This window comes from Salmo trutta, chromosome 6 (assembly GCF_901001165.1).
Source record: "Salmo trutta chromosome 6, fSalTru1.1, whole genome shotgun sequence".
NCBI lineage: Eukaryota > Metazoa > Chordata > Actinopteri > Salmoniformes > Salmonidae > Salmo > Salmo trutta.
In genome coordinates this window covers 29,613,836-29,638,973 of record NC_042962.1, presented here as the reverse complement: position 1 = coordinate 29,638,973, position 25,138 = coordinate 29,613,836, and the positions used below count along the sequence as shown (strand labels likewise).

Below are 25,138 nucleotides of genomic sequence, written 5' to 3'. Positions count from 1 at the left end.
CCTTCCAAATAATCAAAGAACCCTTGTCTCCCAAAAGGTGTTCTTCAGATCAAAACGGTTCTTGGTAGAACCCTATCCCTGTCAAAGTACCCTTTTGCAACCCTTTCTTCTAAGAGTGTAGGATTGTGCCTTCCCACTAGACACACACTGGTTGAGTCAACGTTGTTTCCACGTCTTTTCAATGAAATTATGTTGAACCAACGTGGAATAGCCTAAAAATTGAACTGACAACAGCAGAGAAATACATGCCTCATAATATGAAGTAAAACATCCAGGTTTCAAACAATTAAAGTATATGTTTTCACTGTGTTGGTTTTCACTCAATTATTTAAATTGTTCAAGATCTCCATCTACTGAATGGTTTGCAGTTTGATTGTGTGCTCGTCCATGTGATCATTTAGCTATTTGCAGAGTATTGGACACTCTTTTCAGCATGTAAAAGACATCGTGAACCACCTAGCCACTGACATACTAGGCTAAGCTAAAAGTAACATTGTGGCTGTGATTGGGCAGCATTAGAATGCCGTGCCAGATACAGTGCCTTAAGAAAATATTCACACAGCCTGAATTTATGATGGTTTAAATGTAGATGTTTTTGTCACTGGCCTACACACAATACCCCATAATGTCAAAGTGGAATTATGTTTTAATGAATAAAAAAAAATGAATTGTCTTTAGTCAATAAGTATGCAACCCCTTTGGTATGGCAAGCCTAAATAAGTTCAGGAGTAAAACGTTGCTTAACTTTTCTAGGGTAGGGGGCAGTATTTTGACATCCGGATGAAAGGCGTGCCCAAATTAAACTGCCTGCTACTCAGGCTCAGAAGGTAGGATACGCATATTATTAGTCGATTTGGATAGAGAACACTGAAGTTTCTAAAACTGTTTGAATGATGTCTGTGAGTATAACAGAACTCATATGGCAAAAACCTGAGAAAAATCCAACCAGGAAGTGTGGAAATCTGAGGTTTGTAGTTTTTCAAGTGATTGCCTATACAGTATACAGTGACTTAGGGTTCATTTTGCACTTCCTAAGTAGAGGTCGACCGATTATGATTTTTCAACGCCGATACCGATTATTGGAGGGCCAAAAAAAGCCGCTACTGATTAAATCGGCTGATTTTTATTTGATTTATTTCTAATAATGACAATTACAACAATACTGAATGAACACTTATTTTAACTTAATATAATACATCAATAAAATCAATTAAGCCTCAAATAAATAATGAAACATGTTCAATTTGGTTTCAATAATGCAAAAACAAAGTGTTGGAGAAGAAAGTAAAAATGCATTATGTGCCATGTAAGAAAGCTAACGTTTAAGTTCCTTGCTCAGAACATGAGAACATATGAAAGCTGGTGGTTCCTTTTAACATGAGTCTTCAATATTCCCAGGTAAGAAGTTTTAGGTTGTAGTTATTATAGGAATTATAGGACTATTTCTCTCTATACGATTTGTATTTCATATACCTTTGACTATTGGATGTTCTTATAGGCACTTTAGTATTGCCAGTGTAACAGTATAACTTCCGTCCCTCTCCTCGCTCCTACCTGGGCTCAAACCAGGAACACATCGACAACAGCCACCCTCGAAGCAGCGTTACCCATGTAGAGGAAGGGAAACAACTACTCCAAGTCTCAGAGTGAGTGACGTCACCGATTGAAACGCTATTAGCGCGCACCCCGCTAACTAGCTAGCCATTTCACATCGGTTACACCAGCCTCATCTTGGGAGTTGACAGGCTTGAAGTCATAAACAGCACAATGCATTGCGAAGGGCTGCTGGCAAACGCACGAAAGTGCTTTTTCAATCAACGCTTGTGAGCCTGCTGGTGCCTACCATCGCTCAGTCAGACTGCTCTATCAAATCATAGACTTAATTATAACATAATAACACACAGAAACACGAGCCTTAGGTCATTAATATGGTCGAATCCGGAAACTATCACGTTTATTCTTTCAGTGAAATACGGAACCGTTCCGTATTTTATCTAACGGGTGGCATCCATAAGTCTAAATATTCCTGTTACATTGCACAACCTTCAATGTTATGTCATAATTACGTACAATTCTGGCAAATTAGTTCGCAACGAGCCAGGCGGCCCAAACTGTTGCATATACCCTGACTCTGTGTGCAATGAACGGAAGAGAAGTGACACAATTTCACCTGGTTAATATTGCCTGCTAACATGGATTTCTTTTAGCTAAATATGCAGGTTTAAAAATATATACTCCTGTGTATTGATTTTAAGAAAGGCATTGATGTTTATGGTTAGGTACAGTCGTGCAACGATTGTGCTTTTTTCACAAATGTGCTTTTGTTAAATCATCCCCCGTTTGGCGAAATTGGCTGTCTTTGTTAGGAAGAAATAGTATTCATAGTTCGCAACGAGCCAGGCGGCCCAAACTGCTGCATATAGCCTGACTCTGTTGCAGAGGTGACACATTTTCCCTAGTTAAAATAAATTAATGTTAGCAGGCAATATTAACTAAATATGCAGGTTTAAAAATATATACTTGTGTATTGATTTTAAGAAAGACATTGATGTTTATGGTTAGGTACACGTTGGCGCAACGACAGTCCTTTTTCGCGAATGCGCACCGCATCGATTATATGCAACGCAGGACAGGCTAGATAAACTAGTAATATCATCAACCATGTGTAGTTAACTAGTGATTATGATTGATTGATTGTTTTTTATAAGATAAGTTTAATGCTAGCTAGCAACTTACCTTGGCTTCTTACTGCATTTGCGTAACAGGCAGGCTCCTCGTGGAGTGCAATGTAAAGCAGGTGGTTAGAGCGTTGGACTAGTTAACCGTAAGGTTGCAAGATTGAATCCCCAAGCTGACAAAGTAAAAATCTGTCGTTCTGCCCCTGAACAAGGCAGTTAACCCACCGTTCCTAGGCCGTCATTGAAAATAAGAATGTGTTCTGACTTTCCTAGTTAAAAAATATTTATAAAAAATAATAATAATTTTTAAAAATTAAAAACAAATAAAAATAAAAATAAATAAAAAAATCTAAATAAAATTGAAATCGGCAAATCAGTGGTCAAAAATACCGATTCCCGATTCTTATGAAAACTTCAAATCGGCCCCAATTAATCGGCCATTTCGATTAATCGGTCGACCTCTATTCCTAAGGCTTCCACTAGATGTCAACAGTCTTTAGAACGTTGTTTCATGATTCTACTGTGAATATGGAGTGAACAAGAGGGCCTGGAAGTTGATGAGTGAGAGAATGACATGAGCTCAGAGGTGCGCGCTCACGTGAGCATTAGCTGTGTTCCTTTTTTTTCTGAAGACATTGGTATTGTCCGGTTGGAATATTACTGAAGATTTATGTTAAAAACGTCCTAAAGATTGATGCTATACATCGTTTGACATATTTCTACGAACGTAAATAGAACTTTCTTGACTTTTCGTTGTGACATTTTGAGCGCGCTTCCTGCATTTGGAGTAGTGGACTGAACGCGCGAACAAAAATGAGGTATTTGGACATAAATGACGGACTTTATTGAACAAAACAAACATTTATTGTGGACCTGGGATTCCTGGTTTGGTTTTGAGTCTGAACGCTGTACTCAGATTATTGCAAAGTGTGCTTTCGCTGTAAAGTTTTTTTGAAATCTGACACAGCGGTTGCGTTAAGGAGAAGTGTATCTATAATTCTTTGAATAACAGTTGAATATTTTATCAACGTTTATGATGAGTATTTCTGTAAATTGATGTGCTCATTCACCGGAAGTTTTGGGAGGTAAAACATTTCTGAACATTACACGCCAATGTAAAATGGGGTTTTTGGATATAAATATGAACTTTATCGAGCAAAACATACATGTATTGTGTAACATGAAGTCCTGTGAGTGCCATCTGATGAAGATCATCAAAGGTTAGTGATTAATGTTAGCTGTATTTCTGGTTTTTGTGACGCCTCTCCTTGCTTGGAAAATGGCTGTGAGGTTTTTCTTGTATAGGTGCTGTCCTAACATAATCTAATGTTATGCTTTCGCCGTAAAGCCTTTTTAAAATCGGACGATGTGGTTGGATTAACGAGAAGTGTATCTTTTAAATGGGATATAATAGTTAAATGTTTGAGAAATTTGAAATATGAGATTTTTGTTGTTTTGAATTTGCCGCCCTGCTATTTCACTGGCTGTTGAATAGTGTGTCCCGCGGGTGGGCTAGCGTCCCACATGCCCCAGAGAGGTTAACAAGTCACATAATAAGTTGCATGGACCCATTCTGTGTGTAACAGTGTTTAACATGATTTTTGAATGACTGCCTCATCTCTGTACCCCACACATACAATTATCTGTAAGGTCCCTCAGTTGAGCAGTGAATTTTAAATACAGATTCAACCACAAAGACCAGGGAGGCTTTCCAATGCCTCACAAAGAAGGACATCTATAGGTAGATTGGTAAAAAAAGAAAAACAGACATTGAATATCCCTTGGAGCATGGTTAAGTTGTTAATTACACCCAGTCACTACAAAGATACAGGCGTCCTTCCTAACTCAGTTGACGGAGAGAAAGGAAACCGCTCAGAGATTTCACTAGGAGGCCAATAGGGACTTTAAAACACTTAGAGTTTAATGGCTGTGATAGGAGAACTTAGGATGGACCAACATTGTAGTTACTCCACAATACTAACCTAATTGACAGAGTGAAAAGAAGGAAGCCTGTATAGAATAAAAATATTCCGAAACATAGATCCTGTTTGCAACAAGGCACGATGTTCTCCGTCCCGTATGCGGGATCAACATCCAGCGTAAAATAATTTCGCCATATTCATAACCGAACAATAGAAAAATGTCATAATTCTTTTTTTTCAAATATAGGACTATTTTATATTGTTTTATAGATACACCTCTCCTGAATCGAACCACGTTGTCCGATTTCAAAAAGGCTTTACAGCAAAAGCAAAACATTAGATAATGTTAGAGGAGTATATGGTCAAAGTATTCACATAGCCATTTTCTGACCAACCACATGCATCACAAATAACCAAAAAACAGCTAAATGCAGCACTAACCTTTGACAATCTTCATCAGATGACACTCCTAGGACATCATGTTACACAATACATGCATTCTTTTGTTCGATAAAGTTCATATTTATATATAAAAACAGCATTTTACATCGGCGCGTGACGTTGAGAAACTATTTTCCCTCAAATGCATCCGGTGAATCAGCGGTACAATTTACTAAATTACTATTCGAAAACATTTTTAAAATGTAATATTGTCATTCAAAGAATTATAGATGAACATCTCGTGAAAGCACCTGCATTGCCAGATTTAAAAAGAACTTTACTGGGAAATCACACTTTGCAATAAAAGGGGATGCTATACTCAGAGAAATAGGCAAGCAATACAGGTCTGCGCCATCTTGGAACAATCGAATATCAAATCTACTCTTGTATATTATTGTAAATATTCCCTTACCTTTGATTATCTTCATCAGAAGGCACTTCCCAGAATCCCAGGTCCCCAACAAATGTAGTTTTGTTCGAAAAAGTTCATAATTTATGTCCCAATAGCTTCTTCTTGTTAGCGCGTTCCGAAGGCACCTCAAAATGTTCCGTCGTGCGCGGGACTTCTTCTAACGAATGCCCCCCCAAAAAATATTTAAGTTCGTTCAAACATGTCAAACGTTGTATAACATAAATCTTTAGGGCCTTTTTCAACCAGAGCTTCAAAATATATATAGCCCTTCTTACATCGGCTGATATCTCAAAGTGCTGTACAGAAACCCAGCCTAAAATCCCAAACAGCAAGCAATGCAGGTGTAGGAGCACGGTGGCTAGGAAAAACTCCCTAGGAAGGCCAAAACCTAGGAAGAAACCTAGAGAGGAACCAGGCTATGAGGGGTGGCCAGTCCTCTTCTGGCTGTGCCGGGTGGAGATTATAACAGCACATGGCCAAGCTGTTCAAATGTTCATAAATGACCAGCATGGTCAAATAATAATAATCATAGTAGTTATCGAGGGTGCAACAAGTCAGTAACACAAGAGTAAGTGTCAGTTGGCTTTTTCATAGCCGATCTTTGAGAGTATCTCTACCGCTCCTGCTGTCTCTAGAGAGTTGAAAAGAGCAGGTCTGGGACAGGTCGCACGTCCGGTGAACAGGTCAGGGTTCCAGCAGGTCTGGGACAGCAGGTCTGGGACAGGTAGCACGTCCGGTGAACAGGTCAGGGTTCCATAGCCGCAGGCAGAACAGTTGGAACTGGATCATAGCCTTCACCTGATTTCAGCTGGTCAGTCTGTCTTGGAAAGATCAGGTATTCCTAATGTTTTGTACACTCGGTGTATAACAAGTTGTTAGAAAAACTTCTCATCAAAGGGATCCTTTTAGTGACATACTGTACAGTATGTATTTCAAACGTCCCAGTAGGAGACATCATTTACCGGTAAGCTCATATTGGGTAAAATAGTCATTAAATATGACAAAGTTGTCATATATACTTAGTAAGTTGTGCACTACTAAGGGAATAAGGGGGGCTGGCTAAGACAAAATAAATGTATCCTTGGTTGTTTTTTTTGATTTTCAAACACACTGCATCCAGTGTAATGATATGATTAAACTGCCACCTGACGAAACAGGAAGTTGATGGTTAAGAATAATAAAGATGGCTGAATGGATGCACACGCTTCATTATTGTGGAACATCTCTTGGACGCATGGTTACTAGCAAATACCCCTCACAGATGAATCATGACACCTCACTACCTTCAACACACCAGTCGGAAGGGACAGATATCTCTGCTTTCCATTTGGAATAAACAGCGGCCGAGAGGTGTTCCACGAGTATCAGGCGTGAGTGTCTAGTCAGCCATATTTATTACTTTGAACCATCAACTTCCTGTTCCGCCAGGTGGCAGTATAATCATATCATTACATCCAGTAGCCATACCATTACCTAACCATACTGTACTTGTTTATCCAGATCGCCTGCTAACCGACACTTCCCGATGTCCTCACTGTATCGCACTGTATTACAGAGATGGACCAGCAGGCTGGTAGATTTCACTCACTGCCAGAGTCGTGCCCTGATGCCAGAACATGGCAAAAGCGATACACACACCGTGTAGAACCACATGGTGACGATGTCCCACTGTACTGCCCTGGCCCTCAGCATACATAGACACACGGGACCTGTAGATGCTCACTGTCAAGCTATCAACTATAACTCCCCTTACACAGCATACTCTTTTACAAGCACACACACACACACACTATCTGGGATCTGATGCGTTGGACTTTTGATAATGGCACTGTTTGTCAGTTTATATCACGGTTTACTGCAGTATAATAGGTTTATTGTGTGCGTGTACCCTCGGATGCCTTTACTGAAACTGAGTAGAAAGCCTGTGACACACACACACACACACACACACACACACACACACACACACACACACACACACACACACACACTCCTATTCCGTCATAATGAGCTCAGCCTATCCAAGAGCCAACTGGCAGTCTCAAAGATCACCAGTATAGAATCGCCAGAGCAATATGACACTCGCATGGGCACTACTATATGTGGCTGCAATTTCCCAACAGTGTCTAACCACTAAGTTACACTACTATTGCTCAGTGGTAAACTGTTGTTTTTGGCATCATTAAATCACAATACTATTTACAGATGAGTACATTAATAAAAAGTATAATAAAAACCTTTATTTGTATAGGCTCATACATAAAAGTAGTCCAAAGTGCTTTACAATATAGCACAGATTTGATTCCAACGGTCACCCCGGCATGATTTAGTGCTTCCAACCCCTCTTAAATATTGTGTGTGTTTGAGCTACAGACTTCTGGAGTTTTGCATTGGATGTGTCTATTTCTTCTGCATCAGTCGATACCAACCATTAGCCTGATTGACGGGGTTGAACTAGAGCAGTGTTTGTGAGACAAGGGCGGATCCGGAAAACGCTCCTTCTCACAAAAATGTCTGTAAAATCCAAATGAGCTACGAACTATTAAGACCCCAGTATGAAAAGCTGAGGCGCTCACGAACGCGCATATCTGTTTTGCTCTAGGACACTCACAAGCTACACAAGAGTCGTTAGAAGGTAAGGGATTATTCTACATAGAAGATCATAGGAAATCCCAGGACATAGTGCCTACGATGCTGTAATAAGCTCACATAGTTATTCCAAACTCCACACAGTTGTCACTGACTAGTTGGATATTCATTTCCCACTGAGCAAACCATTTCTGTTGAAGGAATGTAGTGAATTTCAGCTTTTACACTGTGGGAATCCCTAGGACCAAAGAAGTTAAAAGAGAAGGTAGAAACACAAAGGTAGACAAGAATAGGGTATAAAAACAATGTGGTGGTACTAAAAGATTTATAAAATAATAAAAACATGATCATATTAATATTGCTTTAGTGTTGACAGCATGAGAGCATTTCTGTTCATTGTTTTGACACACAGTAATTGATATGATTTCATTAGCTTAGAAAGACATTAGCATTGGCTAGTGCAGAGGCCCCACTAATCATGTGGAAAGCCAGTAATGAAGTGCAAATCTCCATCTACATGTGTTGTAGACATAGGGAGGATTAGGTCACATCGGTCTCAGCCATTAAATGTTAAGGAAAACAACAGGGACGTACATATATCCACAGCAGCTGTCTTCCCTCACATAAAGATGAGCTTCTGTGTCCTGGCAATGTCCACCGGTGACCTGAGCTCCTCTTCTCCGTAAAGTGGTTTATTCTTGTGCTTCCATAACACCATGATGATGCGTACAATAAATATGACACTGGTTATGGCCAAGATGACAGCTGGAAAAGAGATGATACATCAGGTATAGTAGACATAAGAATCATGGAAAAGTCACCGCAGTGACTACCGATAGTGATACACACAACAGTTACACTTGTGAAGATATAGTATACATTGCCAATAGCCTAAACTATACCCAGTTCTCATTATACTTACATATAGTAAATATAACATCTTACCATTTGCAGTTAAGGATGATATGCTTGTACAAGACCTATGGGAATCAACTAATAATGCATGTGTAAAGTATCCATATTAGGAGCCTCAGCTGTCCTAATATAAACACAGTACAGGTGTTCTCTTCCTCTAGTAGGTGTCACTTTAGGAGTCAGTCAGGACATAGGGCCTACCAGACATGATGTCTATGTGGGTACCGGGCGTGGCTGGATTGGCCACACTCGCTGCCAACACCAGGATCACCACAGGGTACACTGTTAGGATGTAGCGCACGTGCTTATCCAGGTACCAGTTCTCTATGACAAACCTGAGAGAGTAATAAGGAGGAAGAAAATCTTTAAAAATAAGTCCCATGCTTACAATAAGTGGATAGAAGGAAAGGGTTCTGGTGATTGTATGGTGTCCCTAAGCGGCAAATTAGCTTTTACATTTTAAAAGCTACTTTGCCCCTTAGGGCCATTGTATCATTGTCATGCCAATGTCATAGTTTATACATATCAAGTAAATGTACTGTTCATCAATTTGCAATGGAAATATTACTGGCAAAGCAGAAATGGTTTATTAAGCTATATGGTTTATTGATTCAATACCACTTAGCTGAATTTAGAGGTTAGGTACAAGTTAGGAACAAACTCTCACCATCCTATGAGTCCCAATTGGAGCAGCACTAGTACCATTATGGCAGCATCTGTCTTGGGTATTGGGGTTTGATGGTCTAAAACAACGGTCAAGTGTAAAAAGGTAGCCACAGCCCACCATGTTGCATACAAAGCCACTCCGTTTTGCACCTGTAATAGAGTTTACAGATATGGTGTCCGTATTAGTTCGACTTCAGTCCTTCTGAAACTGAGGTTGTCCTCATATGGACACCATAAACTAACAGCCCATTTCTGTAACAAAAAGCACACTTGTGGAAGGTTTCTGTAAGCAATGCAATGTTCTTGGAGAATCATAGAAAAACGTTGAAATGATTGTACCAATATTCGAATGAGCCAGAGATCATTGTTGTGATATTTGTGGAGCCACGCTCCATAGACGACCAGTCCGCAGCAGGAGAACATGATAATCACGCAGTTTGAGATGGCCTGTAATGCTGTGATCAGGAGTGTTGGCACCATCTTTCTATGACACACACAGAAGCTAGAAAACGTAATTTGTCTTGAGAAGTATACAAGTTAGTTTCTTATATTCAATGTAGAAACTCAAAACAACTCAAAACATCAAAACTTAAGGTTACTTACGTAACCCTGGTTCTATGAGAATATGAGATATACAGGATATGCCTGGACGTGTAAAAAGCTTGAACTAAACAAACACACAGCGTCTGTTGGAGACAGACAGGTCGAGTAGCAAATGAGGTGAGTCCCTCTCCTCCATAAAGGAACCAACTCGCCAACCAATTGGTCATTCTCAAGCATGCCTCTCTTCTTTGCGCTCTCGCGAGCAGGGAAAATTGGTGAGACATCTCACTCATATTCTCACAGAACCGAGGTTACGTAAGTAACCTTAAGTTCTATATCAAATACTTGTTTGGATGTCTCACTATGGGATTTGGCCAACTCCCGTCATGCAGACGTGCTCTCCGAAGCCAGGGTAGTTCTAACATTACCCCTCAGAGGCTCCGACACTGAAGACAGTATGCACCAATGAAGGTGCAGCGACGTCCAGTCGGTAAAACTTCAGAAAAATATGAGGGGTGGCCCAACATTCCGCCTAGCAAATCTCTTTTAAAGAGATGCCTTTGAACAGTGCCCAAGAGGTAGCCAAACCTCTGGTGGAATGACCCCTCAGCCCATCAAGGGGCTGTTAACCCTTAGTATTATATGCTAATATACGGTGCAGATGCCCTTCTTCTGTAGAATTGAAGGGTGGTGGGTGGAAAGCCATAAGCTCCAAGGTGAGACAATTGCCACTGACCTTAGGCATAAAGTCGGGGTTGCCTTGGAAAACCCTGGGTCAAACTGTAGGCACAAATGATGGACTGACATCATGACTACGTCAAGCTTGTTACTCTTCGAATTTGTTGGATGCATTTGCTGTTTGTTTTGGTTGTGTTTCAGATTATTTTGTGCCCAATATAAATTAAATGTGACTAATGTATTGTGTCATTTGGGAGTCACTTTTATTGTAAATAAGAATAGAATATGTTTCTAAACACTTCTACATGAATGTGGATGCTACCATGAGTACGGATAATCTTGAATGAATCGTTAATAATGATGAGTGAGAAAGTTAGATGCACACATATCATACCCCACCATAAATGCTAACCTTCCCTGTTATTGTAAAGGTGAGAGTTTAGCATGTCTTGGGGGTATGATATTTGCTTTAGTTAATAGATCGTTTTTTTGGTTTGGGGACAGTGTGCTCGGTGGTGACTGACAAATTGTCTTCCTGCCTCGGTTGCATGTGAGAGCGCTGAGGGGAGAGCAGTGGCACGCGGGGCACTCATCTTCCCTGTGAGCGGATGCATAGAAAGGAGCCGCTGCAAGAGAGGTATGGTCCTAGGAGTACAGATGGGCCTCTCCCCCATTTTGATGGGGGGTAAAGTCTCTACTCCACCGAGAAGAGGCAGGGCAGGACACGGCGTGAATTGTTGGCTGCCCATACTGGGGAGTCATGTGGGCGGGACCTGTCTGGGACCTGACCTTACTGTCTGCCTCTGTTAGGAGAGCCGAACTGTGGGTTTGCAGCCAGCTGCATTGCTGGGGGCTTTGTGTTACAAAAAACCCTGGTGCCAGCAAGTTGCCTTCTCCTTCCCACGAAGCCTTGGCTCATGAAGGGGAGTGGGTTACCATGGTTCCCCGGCTTTCGGGGCAAACAGAAGTTGAAGGCTTTACCTTCCTTGCAAAGTTCTCACTTCTGTCGAATGGCGGCAATAGGAGCGTTGAGGAAATTATATTTTTCCTTGTTTGATTGGCTGGACAAGTTGAGCCACAGGGCTCATCGAATGGGGGATTGTGCGATAAATCTCCTGGTAGATGCAGCACTTCCCAGGAGTCACGTGTATCCTCTGTCACAGGAGGAGACGGCAGCTATGGAAACATATGTCTCCGAATCCCTGGGGCAGGGATACATTCGGCCTTCCACTTCACCTGCCTCCTCGAGTTTCTTTTTTGTGAAGAAGGATGGACGTTTGTGCCCGTGTATTGACTACCGGGGTATCAATCAGATCACAGTGAGGTACAGCTACCCGCTGCCTCTCATTGCCAGTGCGATCGAGTCAATGCACGGGGTGCGCTTCATCACAAAATTGGATCTCAGGAGCGCTTACAACCTGGTGCGTATCCGGGAGGGGGACGAGTGGAAGACGGCATTTAGTACCACCTCAGGGCACTATGAGTACCTCGTCATGCCGTACGGGTTGATGAATGCTCCATCAGTCTTCCAGGCCTTTGTTGACGAGATTTTCCGGGACCTGCCCGGCCAGGGTGTAGTGGTGTAAATCGACGACATTCTGATATACTCCGCTACACGCGCCGAGCATGTGTCCCTGGTGCGCAGGGTGCTTGGTCGACTGTTGGAGCATGACCTGTATGTCAAGGCTGAGAAATGTCTGTTCTTCTAACTTCTTAGGGCTAGGGGGCAGTATTGAGAATTTTGAAAAAAATATGTGCCCATTTTTAACTGCCTCCTACACCAACTCAGAAGCTAGAATATGCATATTGTTCAGGTTTGGATAGAAAACACTCTGAATTTTCTAAAACTGTTTGAATGGTGTCTGTAAGTATAACAGAACTCATATGGCAGTCAAAACCCTGAGACAAATTCTGACAGGAAGTGGATACCTGATGTGTTGAATTACCTTTAAGCCTATGCCATTGAAACACACAGGGTCTTATTAATCTTTGAGCACTTCCTATGGCTTCCACTAGATGTCACCAGTCTTTACAAAGTGTTTTGAGTCTTATACTGTGAGATCTGACCGAACAAGAGCCATGGAACGGTGGTGGCCGATTAGACTCTGGCGCACGAGTTCATGTTGGGTACTCTCGTTCCAATACGTTTTAAAAGAGAATGCAATCGTCCGCCTTGAATATTATTCAAGTTCTGGTTAAAAAAGGCACTAATGATTTATGCTATACAATGTTTGACATGTTTGAACGAACGTAAACATTTTTTTCCCCCTCGTTCATGAAGTGAAGTCCGGCGGGCATAGATCATGTGCTAACAACACGGAGCTTTTTGGACATAAATTATGAGCTTTTTCGAACAAAACTACATTCGTTATGGACCTGGGATTCCTGGAAGTGACATCTGATGAAGAGAATCAAAGGTAATGGATTATTTATATAGTATTTTCGATTTTAGATCTCTCCAACATGGCGGTTAGTCTGTATCGCAAAGCGTATTTTTCTGGGCGCAGTGCTCAGATTATTGCAAAGTGTGATTTCCCAGTAAGGTTATTTTTAAATCTGGCAAGCCGGTTGCGTTCAAGAGATGTAAATCTATAATTCTTTGAATGACAATATAATATTTTACCAATGTTTTCGAATAGTAATTATTTAATTTGTTGTGCTGATTTGACTGGCAGTTATTGGACGGAAACGATTTCCTGAACATCAACACCATAGTAAAACGCTGTTTTTGGATATAAATATGAACTTGATAGAACTAAAAATGCATGTATTGTCTAACATAATGTCCTAGGAGTGTCATCTGATGGAGATTGTCAAAGGTTAGTGCATAATTTTAGCTGGTTTTCTGCTTTTGGTGACGCCTGTCTTTGATTTGACAAAACATTACACACAGCTATTGTCAATGTACTCTCCTAACATAATCTAACTTTATGCTTTCGCCGTAAAGCCTTTTTGAAATCGGACAACGTGGTTAGATTAAGGAGATGTTTATCTTTCAAAGGGTGTAAGATAGTTGTATGTTTGAGAAATTTGAATTATGACATTATGACATTGCCCCCTATCCCATTTGTTTGGGATAGGGGGCAGTATTGAGAATTTTGGAAAAAATATGTGCCCATTTTTAACTGCCTCCTACACCAACTCAGAAGCTAGAATATTTTATTTATTTATTTTATTTATTTATTTCACCTTTATTTAACCAGGTAGGCAAGTTGAGAACAAGTTCTCATTTACAATTGCGCACTGGCCAAGATAAAGCAAAGCAGTTCGACAACATACAAAAACACAGAGTTACACATGGAGTAAAACAACATACAATCAATGATGCAGTAGAAAAAAAATAAGACTATATACAATGTGAGCAAATGATGTGAGATAATGGAGGTAAAGGCAAAAAAATGCCATGGTGGCAAAGTAAATAAAGTATGGCAAGAAAAAACACTGGAATGGTAGATTTGTAGTTTGAAGAAAGTTAAAAGTTAAAATATAAATAATATGGTGCAAAGGAGCAAAATAAATAAAATAAATAAATACAGTAGGGGAAAAGGTAGTAGTTTGGGCTCAATTAAAGATGGGCTATGTACAGGTGCAGAGATCTGTGAGCTGCTCTGACAGCTGGTGCTTAAAGCTAGTGAGGGAGATAAGTGTTTCCAGTTTTAGAGATTTTTGTAGTTCGTTCCAATCATTGGCAGCTGAGAACTGGAAGGAGAGACGACCAAAGGAGGAGTTGGCTTTAGGGGTGACCAGAGAGATATACCTGCTGGAGCGCGTGCTACAGGTGGGTGCTGCTATGGTGACCAGTGAGCGGAGATAAGGGGGGACTTTACCTAGCAGGGTCTTGTAGATGACCTGGAGCCAATGTGTTTGGCGACGATGATGAAGTGAAGGCCAGCCAACGAGAGCATACAGGTCGCAGTGGTGGGTTGTATATGGGGCTTTGGTGACAAAACGGATGGCACTGTGATAGACTGCATCCAGCTTGTTGAGTAGGGTATTGGAGGCTATTTTGTAAATTACATCGCCGAAGTCGAGGATTGGTAGGATGGTCAGTTTTACGAGGGTATGTTTGGCAGCATGAGTGAAGGATGCTTTGTTGCGAAATAGGAAGCCAATTCTAGATTTCACTTTGGATTGGAGATGATTGATGTGAGTCTGGAAGGAGAGTTTACAGTCTAACCAGACACCTAGGTATTTGTAGTTGTCCACAAATTCTAAGTTAGAACCGTCCAGAGAAGTTATGCTGGATGGGCGGGCAGGTGCAGGCAGCGATCGGTTGAAGAGCATGCATTTAGTTTTACTTGTGTTTAGGAGCAGTTGGAGACCACGGAAGGAGAGTTGAATGGCATTGAAGCTCGTCTGGAGGGTTGTTAACACAGTGTCCAAAGAAGGGCCAGAAGTATACAGAATGGTGTCGTCTGCGTAGAGGTGGATCAGAGATTCACCAGCAGCAAGAGCGACATCATTTATGTATACAGAGAAAAGAGTTGGCCCAAGAATTGAACCCTGTGGTACCCCCATAGAGACTGCCAGAGGTCCAGACAGTAGGCCCTCCGATTTGACACACTGAACTCTGTCAGAGAAGTAGTTGGTGAACCAGGCGACGCAATCGTTTGAGAAACCAAGGCTACTAAGTCTGCCGATGAGGATGTGGTGATTAACAGAGTCAAAAGCTTTGGCCAGGTCAATGAATACGGCAGCACAGTAATGTTTCTTATCGATGGCGGTTACGATGTCGTTTAGGACCTTGAGCGTGGCTGAGGTGCACCCATGACCAGCTCTGAAACCAGATTGCATAGCGGAGAGGGTGCGGTGGGATTCAAAATAGTCGGTAATCTGTTTGTTGACTTGGCTTTCGAAGACCTTAGAAAGGCAGGGTAGGATGGATATAGGTCTGTAGCAACTTGGGTCAAGAGTGTCACCTCCTTTGAAGAGGGGGATGACAGCAGCTGCTTTCCAATCTATGGGAATCTCAGACGACACGAAAGAGAGGTTGAACAGGCTAGTAATAGGGGTTGCAATAATTTCGGCAGATAATTTTAGAAAGAAAGGGTCCAGATTGTCAAGCCCAGCTGATTTGTAGGGGTCCAGATTTTGCAGCTCTTTCAGAACATCAGCTGAATGGATTTGGGAGAAGGAGAAATGGGGGAGGCTTGGGCGAGTAGCTGTGGGGGGTGCAGTGCTGTTGAATGCAGTAGGGGTAGTTAGGTGGAAAGCAAGGCCAGCCGTAGAAAAATGCTTATTGAAATTCTCAATTATAGTGGGCTTATCGGTGGTGACAGAGTTTCCTATCCTCAGTGCAGTGGGCAGTTGGGAGGAGGTGTTCTTATTCTCCATGGACTTTACAATGTCCCAGAACTTTTTAGAGTTGGAGTTGCACGAAGCAAATTTCTGTTTGAAAAAGCTAGCCTTGGCGTTTCTAACTGCCTGTGTGTATTGGTTTCTAACTTCCCTAAAAAGTTGCATATCGCGGGGGCAGTTCGATGCTAATGCAGAACGCCACAGGATATTTTTGTGTTGGTTAAGGGCAGTCAGGTCTGGGGAGAACCAAGGGCTATATCTGTTCCTGGTTCTAAATTTCTTGAAAGGGGCATGCTTATTTAAGATGGAGAGGAAGGCATTTTTAAAAAATAACCAGGCATCCTCTACTGACGGGATGAGGTCAATATCCTTCCAGGATACCAGGGCCAGGTCGATTAGAAAGGCTTGCTCGTTGAAATGTTTCAGGGAGCGTTTGACAGTGATGAGTGGAGGTCGTTTGACCGCTGACCCATTACGGGTGCAGGCAATGAGGCAGTGATCGCTGAGATCTTGGTTGAAAACAGCAGAGGTGTAATTAGAGGGCACATTGGTTAGGATGATATCTATGAGGGTGCCAGTGTTTGCGGCTTTGGGGTTGTACCTGGTGGGTTCATTAATAATTTGTGTGAGATTGAGGGCATCAAGCTTGGATTGTAGAATGGCTGGGGTGTTAAGCATGTCCCAGTTTATGTCGCCTAGTAGCACGAGCTCTGAAGATAGATGGGGGGCAATCAGTTCACATATGGTGTCCAGAGCACAGCTAGGGGCCGAGGGGGGTCTATAGCAGGCGGCAACGGTGAGAGACTTGTTTTTGGAGAGGTGGATTTTTAAAAGTAGAAGTTCAAATTGTTTGGGTACAGACCTGGATAGCAGGACAGAACTCTGCAAGCTATCTCTGCAGTAGATTGCAACACCGCCCCCTTTGGTCGTTCTATCTTGTCTGAAAACGTTGTAGTTAGGGATGAAGATTTCACAGTTTTTGGTGGACTTCCTAAGCCAAGATTCAGACACAGCCAGGACATCCGGGTTGGCAGAGTGTGCTAAAGCAGTGAATAAAACAAACTTAGGGAGGAGGCTTCTAATGTTAACATGCATGAAACCAAGGCTATTACGGTTACAGAAGTCATCAAAAGAGAGCGCCTGGGGAGTAGGTGTGGAGCCAGGCACTGAAGGGCCTGGATTCACCTCTACATCCCCAGCGGAGCAGAGAAGGATAAGTATGAGGGTACGGCTAAAAGCTATAAGAATTGGTCGTCTGTGACGTCCAGAATAGAGAGAAAAAGGAGCAGGTATCTGGGGGCGATAAAATAGCTTCAAGGTATAATGTACAGACAAAGGTATGGTGGGATGTGAGTACAGAGGAGGTAAACCTAGGCATTTAGTGATTATGAGAGAGATATTGTCTCTAGAAATATCATTGAAACCAGAAGATGTCATAGCATGTGTGGGTGGAGGAACTGAGAGGTTGGATAAGGTATAATGAGCAGGGCTAGAGGCTCTACAGTGAAATAAGCCAATAAACACTAACCAGAACAGCAATGGACAAGGCATATTGACATTAAGGAGAGGCATGCTTAGCCGAGTGATCAGAGGGTCCAGTGAGAATCAGACAGCTAGCCGGGCCATAGGTAGCAAGCTGGTGGAAGATGGGAGGGAGGTCTGTTTTTAGCCGCCTCGTGCGTTTCCGTCTGTGGGTTAGTGGGGTTCCGTGTGGAAGGGGGGACCTGTCCAAGTTGGCAAAATAGTTAGTTATAGTGGCCCAAGAAAAGTGTCCGACAGACCTATTCAGATCGCAGCCGAAAAGACAGCTAACGATTAGCTGGCCGCAGATGGGCAATCAGGTTACGTCGCGACGGAGGGGCCAGTTGGAACAACTCCCTCGGGCAGATAACGTCGGTGATCCAGTCGTGAAGACCCAATGGGGCTCCGCATCGGCAGTAAAACAGGTCAGGATAGGTGAGTTGTAGCCCAGGAGACACTTCAGCTGGCTAGCTCAGGAGTAGCCCACGAGTGGCTGACGGAATTCTTCAGCTGGCTAGCTAGCTAGCTCCGTAATAGTGTGTGTTAATTCCGAGACCGACGTTGCCAATAGTCACTCAGGTAGCAGCTAGTTAGCTGCAAGATCCAGGTGTAAATGTCCAGAGCCTGCGGTAGAAATCGAGGAAAGGAGAGAGAATAGGTCCGATATGCTCTGGTCTGAGTCGCGCTGTACAAAAACTGGCGATAGCTATTCGAGCTAATGGATAGCTGAGGACAGCTAACCATAGCTAGCTGAACTTCAACGTTAGCCAGTGAAAATAGCTAACCTCTGGCTAGCTTCTGTCGTGGAATTCAGATGAGGTAAATAATACTTTCTTTTTTTTTTTTTAATTGATGAGGCGGGTTGCAGGAGAGTGCTTTGAGGTTGAGTATTTAGAATAAAAAAATGTAAAAAGATAAGTGAAGAAAAAAAATATGTAAATATATATATATATACACGGGACACGACAGGACGTCTGAACTGCTACGCCATCTTGGATTGATGCATATTATTATTGATGCATATTAATATGCATATTATTGTTCAGGTTTGGATAGAAAACACTCTGAATTTTCTAAAACTGTTTGAATGGTGTCTGTGAGTATAACAGAACTCCTATGGCAGGCAAAAACCAGACAAGGTTTCAAGCAGGAAGTACCCTGTCTGACAAGGAGTCGTGCGTCTTGCATCTGTTTATTGAAAAGTAAGGATCTTAGCTGTAACGTGAAAATTCCCAGGGCTCCGATAGGCTCTCAGAACCCGGGAAATACCTGAAGGTTGACGAGGCAGCCTCAGGCTGAAACACATTATCGCCTTTGGTAAGTGGCGGCTCAGAGGACCTTTGAATGAGGCGCGTGCACGATTCGCTCCTGAGGAGAAATTTTATTCGGCTGTTTAGGCTCAATGCATATTCCCGGTCGGAATATTATCACTTTTCTACGAGATAAATGGTATAAAAATTGGTTTTAAACAGCGGTTGACATGCTTCGAAGTACGGTAATGGAATATTTAGAAATGTTTTGTCACGCCAATGCGCCATGCGGGAGACCGTGATGTTGCATTCTGATAGTGTCTAGAACTCACGAACAAAACGTCGCTGTTTGGATATAACGATGGATTATTTGGGACCAAACCAACATTTGTTATTGAAGTAGAAGTCCTGGCAGTGTATTCTGACGAAGAACAAGCAAGGTAAGAACATTTTTCTTATAGGAAATGTGATTTTGGTGGAGGCTGACCTGGGTGGGTGTCTAAATAGCTAGCCCTGTGATGCCGGGCTATGTACTTAGATTATTGCAAAATGTGCTTCATCCGAAAAGCTATTTTAAAATCGGACATATCGAGTGCATAGAGGAGTAATGTATCTATAATTCTTAAAATAATTGTTATGCTTTTTGTGAACGTTTATCGTGAGTAATTTAGCAAACTGTTAGTAAATTCCCCGGAAGTTTGCGGGGGTTATGCTTTTTCTGAACGTCACATGCTAATGTAAAAAGCTGTTTTTTGATATAAATATGAACTTGATTGAACAGACATGCATGTATTGTATAACACAATGTCCTAGGTGTGTCATCTGATGAAGATCATAAAAGGTTAGTGCTGCATTTAGCTGTGGTTTGGGTTTATGTGACATGATATGCTAGCTTGAAAAATGGGTGTCTGATTATTTCTGGCTGGGCACTCTGCTGACATAATCTAATGTTTTGCTTTCGTTGTAAAGCCTTTTTGAAATCGGACAGTGGGGTTAGATTAACGAGATTCTTGTCTTTAAATAGCTGTAAAATAGTCATATGTTTGAGAAATTGAAGTAATAGTATTTCTAACGATTCAAAAATCGCGCCACTGAATTTCAGTGGCTGTTACGTAGGTGGGACGAGTTCGTCCCACATGCGCCAGAGAGGTTAATTGTTTTCAAATTTGGCGCTCTTGATATTTCACCTGTTGTTGATAGGGTGTACCAGGGGTGGCACGCTTGCGTCCCACATAGCCCCTAGAGGCTAACAGTCTGTCTCCTTCCTAGGGTACCGCATTTCCACTTCAGGGGTGGAGATGGAGAGTGACCGCATTTCAGCCGTGCGTAATTGGCCGACTCCCACCACGGTAAAGGAAGTGCAGCGGTTTCTAGGGTTTGCCAACTACTATCGGAGGTTTATCTGGGGTTTTGGTCAGGTAGTGGCTCCCATTACCTCCCTGCTGAAGGGGGGACCGGTGCGACTGCAGTGGTCGGCTGAGGCGGACAGGGCTTTTGGTCACCTGAAGGCTCTGTTTCCCTTGGCTCCCGTGCTGGCTCATCCGGATCCCTCTTTGGCGTTCATAGTAGAGGTGGACGCGTCCGAGGCTGGGATAGGAGCCGTGCTATCTCAGCGCTCGGGTATGCCACTGAAGCTCCGCCCCTGTGCATTCTTTTTGAAGAAGCTCAGCCCGGTGGAGCAAAACTACGATGTGGGGGATCGGGAACTGTTGGCTGTCACCAAGGCTCTGAAGGCGTGGAGACATTGGCTTGAGGGGGCAAGACACCCTTTTCTCATCTGGACTGACCACCGCAATCTGGAGTACATCCGGGCGACGAAGAGACTGAACCCTCGCCAGGCAAGGTGGGCCATGTTTTTTACCCGTTTTGTGTTCACCCTGTCCTACCGACCAGGTTCCCAGAACGCTAAGGCAGACGCGCTGTCCCGGATGTATGACACAGAGGAGCGTTCCATGGATCACACTCCCATACTCCCGGGCTCTTGCCTAGTGGCACCGGTAGTGTGGGAGCTGCACGCGGACATCGAGCGGGCGTTACGTTCAGAGACCACTCCTCTCTAGTGTCCAGCTGGGCGTCTGTACGTTCCGTCTGCTGTCCACAACCGTTTGATCTATTGGGCCCACACGTCACTCTCCTCTGGTCATCCTGGCATCGGTCGGACTGTGCATTGTCTTAGTGGGAAGTACTGGTGGTCCACCTTGGCCAAGGACGTGAGGGTTTATGTTTCCTCCTGCTCAGTGTGTGCCCAGTGCAAGGCTCCCAGGCACCTGCCCAGAGGGAAGTTACAACCCCAACCCGTTCCACAACGGCCGCGGTCGCACCTGTCGGTTGACTTCCTGACGGATCTTCCTCTCTCACAGTGCAACACCATGATCCTGGTCGCTGTGGATCGGTTTTCTAAGTCCTGCCGTCAGACTGCAGAGGCCCTGTTCACTCACGTCTTCCGGCACTACGGGGTGTCTGAGGACATAGTCTCTGATCGGGGTCCCCAGTTCACATCCAGGGTTTGGAGAGCGTTTATGGAATGTCTGGGGGTCTCGGTCAGCCTCAACTCAGGTTTTCACCTCGATAGTAAGGGGAAGGTGGAGAGAGTAAACCAGGATGTGGGTAGGTTTCTGTGGTCATATTGCCAGGACCGGCCGGGATAGTGGGCGGCGTTCATCCCCTGGGCATAGATGGCACAAAACTCACTCCGCCACTCCTCCACTAACCTCTCTCCCTTCCAGTGCGTCCTGGAGTATCAGCCGGTTCTGGCACCTTGGTATCAGAGCCAGATCGAAGCTCCTGTGGTGGATGAATGGTTTAAGCGCTCGGAGGAGACCTGGGACGCTGCCCATGTGCACCTGCAACGAGCCGTGAGGCGGCAGAAGGCGAGAGCCGACCGCCACGGCAGTGAGGCCCCGGTGTTCACACCAGGGGACCGGGTCTGGCTCTCGACCTGAAACCTGCCCATGCCACCTGCCCTGCCGGAAGCTGGGTCCGCGGTTTGTGGGGCCATTCAAAGTCCTGAGGAGACTGACGAGGTATGCTACAGGTTACAGCTTCCCCCAGATTACCGTATTAATCCCTCTTTCCATGTGTCTCTCCTCAGGCCGGTGGTGGCTGGTCCACTCCAGGAGTCTGAGGTGCGGTAGGTTCCTCCGCCCCCTCTGGACATCGAGGGGGCCCCGGCGTATGCTGTTTGAGCCATCCTGGACTCGAGGCATCGGGCGAGGGGCCTTCAGTACCTCGTGGAGTGGGAGGGGTACGGTCCGGAGGAGAGATACTGGGTGCCGGTGGAGGACGTCTTGGATCCTTCGTTGCTGCGGGAGTTCCACCGTCTCCATCCGGATCGTCCTGCGCCTCGTCCTCCGGGTCGTCCCCGAGGTTGGTGTCGGCGCGCAGCTGGAGCCACGCGTCAAGGGGGGGTACTGTCACGACTTCCGCTGAAGTCAGTCCCTCTCCTTGTTCGGGCGGCGTTCGGTGGTCGACGTCACTGGCCTTCTAGCCATCGCCCAAATACAAACAAATACAACGCAATAATGCGAGCCCACAATAACGGACCGTATTACATACAAACAATTACTCACAAACAAACATGGGGGAACAGAGGTTTAAATAATGAACAAGTAATTGGGGAATTGAAACCAGGTGTGTAAGACAAAGACACATTTGTTTTGTCTTTGTCTTACACACCTGGTTTCAATTCCCCAATTAGCAGGTCAGTGACAAAAAATCGAATTGTAATCCATTTTAAATTCAGGCTGTAAACACAACGAAATGTGGAAAGAGTCAAGGGGTGTGAATATTTTCTGAAGGGAGTACCAGTGCCAGATCAATGTAAAGTTGTAGGAGGTATTTGAAGTAGATATATACATGAAGGCAGGTTAAAGTGGCTAGGCATCCAGATAGATAATAAAAACAGTAAAATAAAGAAACAGTGGCGGGGACCATGCTTTGTAATTGTTTCAACTGCAGATTGCAGCTAGTTAGCCAAGTTAGCTAAAGCCTTGCGTCGATGGCTAACCAAATATCGACAGCTAGCCTTGTGGTGCTAACTAAACAGAGACTGACAAGAAAAAAAAAGAATTCTACTCAAAGCAAAACCTTTCGGTCAGTACTCAACACTATCGACAGAAGCTGAAATCCTACGTTCAGCAGTGTTAACCTCATGGTTCGCCTGACAATGGTTCAGTAGGAAACCAGAAATCTAGTCTTGCTGAGGAAAACTTTTGTGAAGACTTCCGCAAGAAGGAGAGGTGAGAAAGACCAGTTGGCAGTTACTTCAAGCTTGTGGACACACCCGGGCATATCCCATAGTGAGACATCGAAAGGAGTATTTGAAATAGAACCAAATGTTTTATATTATCGTACAGTAAATACACATAAATATATAAACACTTACTCTTTGTCGTACAGAAATAACCATGCCATATTCAACATGCTATTTACGATCCAGGACAAGTGGAATCCATAGGGCAGGACAGCAGGAGTGGTGTACATCCATGTATAAGCTTCCCTAAGGAACAAGAACATCATCATTATCATAATTAATATCATCATCATCATCATCATAATTTATAACAACATCATCATCATCAGGGCTAGGGTTGCAAAATACACTTTGTTGTGTCACACAATAAATACAGACCAGTGATTTATTTTCTTATGTCATGTCAGTTAGCCTGAATGCCAGTCTGTTTCTACTCTCTTGCCAACTCCTTATAGAATTGTCATTTTTGGCTTGACAATGAGTGACAAGGATTTTAGCAAGATAGCAGGAACAGATCTGGGACCAGGCTAATGTCCAGTGCAAAGTTGATTGAATTTCAGGCAGGTTTTGGGAAGGCAAATTACCAAAATTTCTGAAGGACCCATGTTTAAATGAGTGTTTTAGTGGCAATGAGAGTTTAGCTTTAATGTACAGTATCTTACCTTCTACGGAGATTGTGTATCAGATAGATGAACATGCCGATCAACCAGACGTTAAGGACGTCCCATAGAAAGAGTACCCATCTATCTGGGGTTAGGTGCGTAGTGGACTTGCTCAGTACATACTGTGTGGTTTGCATGAAAGCACCTGCATGTTCAAACACATAGGTTACAAAATATTACAGTATATTTCAAACAGATGTCATTGACTTGAAGTGGACTGTAAGAATTCACCTGTCCAGGGCCCAAATAGAGCCAATATGTTGAATGTCAGTGCAATTAGATAGCTGATTAGGGCCAGAAGCATTAGCAGAACACGGACTGAGATGCAATCTCCCATGGTCAGTATCTAAGGACAGAAGTACATAAGTTATTTCAGTACAGAAGTCATTTCAGTACAGTCATTTCAATAAATGTCAGTTCAGTCATTTCAATAAATGTCAGTACATTCATTTCAGAAGTCATTTTAGTCAGAAGCCACTCTTCATTTCACTATGTCAATAACATCTTGATTATTATTGACACCTTATACATCAACCAATGAAATAGTTTAGATGTCTGTGTTTTACCCCGCTGCAACACATTAGACAGTTTGTTTTGTTTCAGAATGTTTCTCAGAGAGCCCTATTCAACATTGTTACACTACAACAATGCATGGACTGTTCCTAATACAATTAAGTGGATTGTTCCTAAATTATACTGTTATAAGACTGATGAACATATGTGAAATAAAATGTCTTACCTTACTGTGGTGGCCCTGAAATATTGTTAATCGGTTCTAGGATAAACCTTCTAGAATATTCTGTGGAAAAAGTAGTCAACAGATTGTTCCCAGTTGCTCCCACACAGGAGAGTAGGTAGACGCAGCACGCATTAGGTTCACACTATTCAGGATGGTCTGCCTGCTACTCGTGCTATCTCCACAAATCATAAATAGATCTGCCCATGGCTGGAGAGAGATATGAGTGAAAGTAGGAGAGACTCCTCCTCTTTCTCCATTCACAAGCCCACATGAAGTCATAATTGAAGGACAATTCGCGTCATTGTGTCAGGAACAAGCCGTGTCATTGTGATAATGTCAACCCTTACCCAACGGTGAATAGGTCATGGCTTAGGAACATTGTGGAACAAAACAAACTGCCGTATGCTGTCCAGTGGCGTAGATCACCTCAATGTCATGTCATTGAATAATAGAAGAGCCTGTACCTCACTCAGATATCTTAACAATCTAACTGGCTGATGTATTCTATGGGGCCACAAGGTGTCAGAGCTGCTGTAGGTTTTATAACTGTGTTGTAACAGCGTGGGATATAC

The 25,138-nt window shown here is 43.2% G+C and overlaps 1 protein-coding gene across 2 annotated transcripts; it reads right to left on the bottom strand.

Moving 5' to 3' along the window:
• Positions 1–7,673: 7,673 nt before the first annotated feature.
• LOC115195827 (uncharacterized) lies at positions 7,674–24,758 on the bottom strand. 2 transcript variants are annotated; one of them, XM_029756120.1, is made up of 8 exons: positions 24,567–24,758; positions 24,059–24,173; positions 23,828–23,972; positions 23,298–23,411; positions 9,963–10,125; positions 9,625–9,773; positions 9,159–9,292; positions 7,674–8,807 (listed from the first exon to the last, which is right to left on the bottom strand). In XM_029756120.1, the coding sequence occupies exons 2-8, from the start codon at positions 24,162–24,164 to the stop codon at positions 8,662–8,664; spliced, it is 957 nt and encodes a 318-aa protein (XP_029611980.1). In that variant the 5' UTR covers positions 24,165–24,173; positions 24,567–24,758; the 3' UTR covers positions 7,674–8,661. The 2 variants fall into 2 exon arrangements, with proteins under 2 accessions (XP_029611980.1, XP_029611981.1); XM_029756121.1 differs by having other exon boundaries at positions 9,963–10,107.
• Positions 24,759–25,138: the final 380 nt, after the last annotated feature.